At 34.4% G+C, this 6,239-nt stretch overlaps 1 protein-coding gene across 1 annotated transcript; it reads right to left on the reverse strand.

Annotated features, from left to right (window-relative positions):
• Positions 1–2,341: 2,341 nt before the first annotated feature.
• LOC120464951 (uncharacterized) lies at positions 2,342–5,821 on the reverse strand. Its single transcript, XM_089116662.1, has 4 exons — positions 5,461–5,821; positions 4,479–4,628; positions 3,932–4,049; positions 2,342–2,570 (listed from the first exon to the last, which is right to left on the reverse strand). Exons 1-4 carry the CDS (start codon positions 5,550–5,552, stop codon positions 2,439–2,441), a joined length of 492 nt encoding a protein of 163 aa, XP_088972788.1. The 5' UTR covers positions 5,553–5,821; the 3' UTR covers positions 2,342–2,438.
• Positions 5,822–6,239: the final 418 nt, after the last annotated feature.

Consider the following 6,239-nt stretch of genomic DNA (forward strand, 5'->3'; position numbering starts at 1 on the left):
TACTGATGGAACAAAGAGGGACTGCATTCATGGATGCTACACAACTGTTGACAAGTAGTTATCTCTGCAATCTTGTTCAAATCTACCTCTCATATTTGCTTATGTCTAGGCAAATTTGTTGATTCTATGCCCTTATCAACTTTTTTTTCTGCAACTCTTCGTGAATGGGATAATTTGACTTTAACATAAATGGCATGTTTTAAAGAAGCCACTTTGCCTATTTCGTTAAATAAACTTTGGATTTATACTGTCTGAAGACTCTTGATTTTATGTCTGATCTTGTACATTAACACTATATAATAGTGTAAATTGTTTTTGCACTGAACAGAATACATCATAAATAACATTTATAGTGTAATCCAATGGAATTAAATCAACACCTGGGGTGTTAGAAACCACATTGTGTAAAACTTTAACAACAATTTCAAGTGTAACACGTTATACCCGTAGTGTATTTTTTCTACATTGTAGGGTGCTATATTAACACTGTAAATTCAACACTACAAACGTGACACTTTCTACACTAGATAGATTGGCACCATATATGATCCACTGCATTTTTTACTGTCCTGTTTTAAAGAGCTTGAGCATTTAAAGCAGCAGACAACAAAAATAATACAATAAAGCCTAGAATAAACACAAAAATATTGTCCGCTGATATTGACATAATATAGTTATAGTTATCTATAAAGTTATGGTTCTTGACCTTAACAGGTTTTTAATCATGTCGAAAGTGGACTGGCTTGCGTGCAGCCATGCAGAGTCATGCCATCACATAAACAGCTCAAACACTGCTTAAAAACGTTCTTATCCATATAATCCATGTCGGATTATGCTTGTATGCGCGCTGTAATCAGTGAACAGAGTGATGAGAGGTCGGTTTATAGCCAGAGTCTGGGACAGTGTTTTATGTCTCATTACTTGAGACAGGGACCTTCTTATCTTCAAAGAATCTATAATTTGAAGCAATCTCACAGTGCATTAGAATAGAAATTATAAAAAAATATCATTCATTACTGCAAAGTATTAATAATGACTATTAAAAGTAGTTTAGTGTACTTAGAAATGTACTATTTAACCCAGTATTTGTGTTCGCCGTGTTATGTTATGTTATGCTTTTTAGAGCATCAAGCATTAGCTTAACAATATACTATCTTCAAACTCTTTTGAAATCAATTTTCAATGGAGTATCACTCGCTTATGTTATTCCATCTCTGTTATGATGCACTGGGGTAGCTCACTGAGGTTATATATATAGCTGGATTAAATAAACACTTTTGTATTTTTGAATAAACTGTGTGTGTGTTCAGGTTGATAGTACAACCTGAGATCACCTACATTGTGGGGACCAGCCATGGGAGGAATACATTAATCTCCTTTCACATTTTTGTGATGGGTAGGTTTAGGGGTATAGGGTTAGTGTAAGGAGGTTGACTAAACAATTTGTACGGTATAAAAACCATTATGCATATGGAGAGTCCCCACAAATATAGCGAAACCGAGTACGTGTGTGACAACATTAATTGACTGTATGCTAAATAACTGCACAGTTCCAGGTGCTCAGCCTCGGGTGTGTTTGCTGAAGTGAGCTCTGATCTGACACTCCTGCATTGGGAAATTTTCCAGGCTGGTTATGACACACTCCACTGAGCCAGGGTCACCTGGAAGCTCATGGAATAACCTTGACCACCTCCAAATTTTCAGCATATGGCCTGTTTGACCCTCAAGGGCACAGATACTCAGTAAACCCTCAATTTGTTCAAGGATCTACTGTTGAAAGTGGCCTGACTTGTGAATTGTAGCTTGTCACTCAAAGCGGAGCAGCATTTGGGCTTACAGAGGCTCATGAAGCCGAGTTGCTTCATAATTCCTTGGCTTTTGAGAAAGTACACTGAAAAAAACTACTTGTAAGATTTACTTAATAAAATCCTCGTAACAATTTGCACAAGTAAATTTTAAGTAAATTTTACTGCTATAATATTAAGTACAACTCGCGTGCCATTATCAAGTAAAATCTACTTAGTATTGAACAAAACTCTCATGAAGAAATTAAGTAAAAAATACCCATTTACATTTCATTTAGAAGCTATATCTATTTAAAGTAATTAAGTAAAGTTTATTTATTGTTTTTAAATTAGGAAGCTTGCTTTTATGAAATTTTTAAGTAAATCTTACCATTTAATAAAGTAAAATAAGTAGATATTATTTAAGTTTTTTTGTTGAGATTTTCATTTACTACATTTAAAACATTTAAACATTGATAATTTCTTTTTTATAAATAATCATGAACATAAATAAATAATCATTTTCTCAATATTTTTCACAAATCACACAACTAAAATTCAATTAAACAGTTTATTTTTCAGTCATCAAAAATGTTCATACAAGAATGGACATTCAGTCATCTCTTGACACAGGTGCATTCAGTAAAACTGTCTTTACGGTATTGCTGCTTCCAGCATTTCCTTCCCTTCAAAAAGGATGGATACATCGATTGGATCTTCTCCATCAGCACCACGAACGACCAGTATTTTAATGCTGTGCTGAGTGATGTCACTGCCGCTGTCCTCCTGCATACAATTTAGAAGAAAAAATATAATTCTTTTGAGAAACAAAAATATAATGGCTTAAATTATTTTATTTGACTTGCATTAAAGGACAAGTTCGGTATTTTACAATTAAAGCCCTGTTTTAAGATCGTCCCTGATGAAATAGAATAGTTAAGATTGTTTTTTAGACAGATGCTCCGGTCACGAGAATTTTTGGATTCTGTGTTAGCACCCCCCCCCACCTTTATAATGAAAGCATAGGTGCACTCGAACAATCATTCATTAAAACGCATAAAACTTTAGTTTACAAAGACGTGAAACTCACCGAGTGGTCTGGGGTGTTCACTGATATGCTCACACAAAAATCGCTGTAAAAGATGCTTTCCAACAGGTTTTATCGTAGTTTTTGTCCAAGTCCATTTTCTTCCTGTTTTTGGTCGAAATCCACAGTAGTCGATTATCGAGTTTGCGTGCGCGATCCTTAGTTATCTAGTTCGAGTTTGCGTGCGCGATCCTTAGTCATCTAGTTCGAGTTTGCGTGCGCGATCCTTAGTCATCTAGTTCGAGTTTGCGTGCGCGATCCTTAGTTATCTAGTTCGACCGAAAACAGGAAGAAAATGTACTTGGACAAAAACTACGATAGAACCTGTTGGAAAGCATCTTTTACAGCGATTTTTGTGTGAGCATATCAGTGAACACCCCAGACCACTCGGTGAGTTTCACGTCTTTGTAAACTAAAGTTTTATGCGTTTTAATGAATGATTGTTCGAGTGCACCTATGCTTTCATTATGCATATGAATTCATGAAATGAATAGTGGAATAAAGTCATTATGTTTGCGCACAAAAAGTATTCTTGCCGCTTTATAAACTTAAAATTGAGCCACTGCAGTCACTGCATGACTACTTTGATGATGTCTGTATTACCTTTTCTGGACAAGGACGGTATATCATACATACATTGTATTTTGAAGAAAATGGGATATCAAACAGTTGACTGTAGCCATTAGAAATCTACTATGGAAGTCAATGGCTACCGTCATTTGATTACCAACATTCTTTTAAAATATCTTTGTTTGTGTTCATCAGAAGAAATAAACTCACAACGGTTTGGAACAACTTGAGTGTAAACAATGTTTACACAATGTAAACAATGACAATTTTTATTTTTGGGTGAACTATCCTTTTTAGGGTGCTATAAACTGGAGTGCAGTTTTCTGTGAAATAAATTTGACTCTGTTTAACCTTTCACACGCAACTTTAAAATATTCTAGCTGACCACCCAGTGTGCGACTTTCATTTTAAAATATATCTCCTTATTATTTCCATGGCGACGTTTCGTGATTGTGAAAATGAAAATGATGTCATTAATGACTCACCCTCATGTCGTCCCGAGCCCGTCAGAACTCTGTTCATCTTCAAAACACAGTTTATCATCTTCTTTATCGTCAAAGTAGAGAATGAGGCTGCGGATAACTGATTCCCATCTCAAGGCTTTGTGTCTGTGAACAGATTTATATTGTACCATTACACAACCTTTTATTCATACACAATGAACTCAATGAAATCAAGTGAGAACACAAAAGCATTCATGCGCAAGGAACACTGATTTGAGTACTTAGAGCAAAGTGACTCTACTTCCTGTTCCTGTCTGCCTTGCATTTTGGCCAAAGCAGAACTGTTGCTGAAACTCTATCAACTTCAGTACAGATTCTTAATATTTGAAATTTAAGTTGTAATTTATGACTAAAATTCTAATTACTGAAATTTCTGAACTTTTGACTTTTGTCTGTTTAATACAGTAAAGCTACTTTAATGCAATCTATATTGTATTAAAAGCTATACAATAAATGTACATGCATGTTTGAGAAAAATACATTAAGTATATCTTATTTAAAAAAATGTGAACAAGCACACTTTTGATCAAACACACCTGACTCAGTTTGTCCAGAAATGGCCTCAGTTTGGTCCCCACAACACCTCCCATGGCCTTCATCAGGGCAATAAGTCTTGATGTGCATTGGTCAAGTCTGAACATGAATCTCTGCCCCATGATCGATTCTCCTGAATTCCTCCTTGATCTAATGTGACAAAATGATTCAAGAGTACAACAGCAGAAATTTGGTTAAATAGACTGATGCAGGGAGCAAGGGTTAATTATACAAGGACTGTAGATATCAACAGTGGAGTGAACAATCCAGCACTTTCTTTTGTAATGTGCAAATCCAAAAGAGAAACACTAATTTGGCATTTCAATTTTAACTTTGAGTTTAGTACATTTCAAGTTTATTTATTTTTTCATGTGCTAAATCAGTTACTGTTGTCAATATTAATATTGCCCATGATTGCCACTCACGATCTCTATTTTCTACAATCAACTTTTAGAAACAGGATGATTTTAGAAACGCAGCCCTGCTTACTTTAAGACCTCATTTATGCACGATTTAGTGCGATTGAAAAAAAAAATAGCTTTATGTGTAAACGTTCCATCCTGAGCAATATTCAGCAAGAGCATTCAAACTTTTCCATAGTCAACAGTATAACGTTAAGAGCGGTTGACATTAAATTGTTAATTTTAAGGCCCAATTTTAGCTAGCTAGCAGTTAAAACGGTAAAGATTGTCTACTAATTTCTACTTAGTTTGACATTTTTACACGAAAAACAGTTCTTTGTGAATCTATAAAACTATTGAAAACTTCCGATTCAATATAAATAATGTACGTTAACGTTAGGAAGTGAAAAGGGGTTAACGATACAGTATACCGTTATGGATAACCCACACGCGTTGCACTAATATGAGGCCATGTTGTAAGGTGAGCATAAATGTTTATTGAGTCAAATAAACAAGAATCATCAATCAAAACCCACACAGACTCATGTTTTATTAAATGTAAAACAGAAAGACAAACTTACCTCAAACACGACAGAAAGCAGCCACGCAGCAGCCCGCCAATTCGTCTCGTCTCAGATCCAAAGTGCGCAGTTAGACTTGTCCAAACGCGCATGTGCGGATTCAAACGCGCTATGCTTTTCTATTAAAATTTACTTAAAATTACTATGTTTATGTGAAGGGACTATAAAACGTTTAAATATTACAAGAAAATATATAATAAGATTTACTCTTTCCAACCAGTTAATTTATTACATGAATTAAACGCGTAGATATTTAAAATTTTACTTAGAAAATTCTAGTTCACATTGAATTTTAATTTTATTAAGTAAAAATTATGATGATTCATTTAATATATATTACTACACCAAAAAGTTCGTTTTTACAGTGTATGTTTGTTTTTTGTTTTTTACTTTTTTTATTTTTATAAAAGTCTGCACAATGACTCTGTGACCACTGTGTTGTGGCTAAGAATGCCTCTAAGCCCTTATTGCCTAAATAATATCTGAAAAATATTAAGAATGATCTATTTTAAAGAAAAATTTATATCCCATATCCCATCAGATTTACTGGTAAAAGCATTATTACATGACTGATTGCATTTGTGATATACACACAAAGTATACACCAATTGTGTTTTTTTTCTGTCTGCTGAACATTTAAATTGTCATGGGAAATGCGATTGCATTATTGTTTCATGTGTTGTTTTATATACAAATATAGAGTTACGTTTATATGAAGGACTTTTATTTTGACATTCTGTCTGGAGAGTCGTGACAGGAACTGGGAATTGCGCGTGCTC

This window comes from Pimephales promelas, chromosome 10, assembly GCF_988280905.1.
Source record: "Pimephales promelas chromosome 10, fPimPro1.hap1.1, whole genome shotgun sequence".
Taxonomy (NCBI): Eukaryota; Metazoa; Chordata; class Actinopteri; order Cypriniformes; family Leuciscidae; genus Pimephales; species Pimephales promelas.

Excerpts from the sequence above, each read along its gene's own strand:
- LOC120464951 (XM_089116662.1), bottom strand. The coding sequence starts at position 5,552 with ATGCGCGTTTGGACAAGTCTAACTGCGCACTTTGGATCTGAGACGAGA. Across the intron at positions 4,629-5,460 it reads TGCTTTCTGTCGTGTTTGAG|ATCAAGGAGGAATTCAGGAG; the intron begins GTAAGTTTGTCT and ends TTGTCACATTAG. Across the intron at positions 2,571-3,931 it reads CTGACGGGCTCGGGACGACA|GAGGACAGCGGCAGTGACAT; the intron begins TGAGGGTGAGTC and ends AATTGTATGCAG.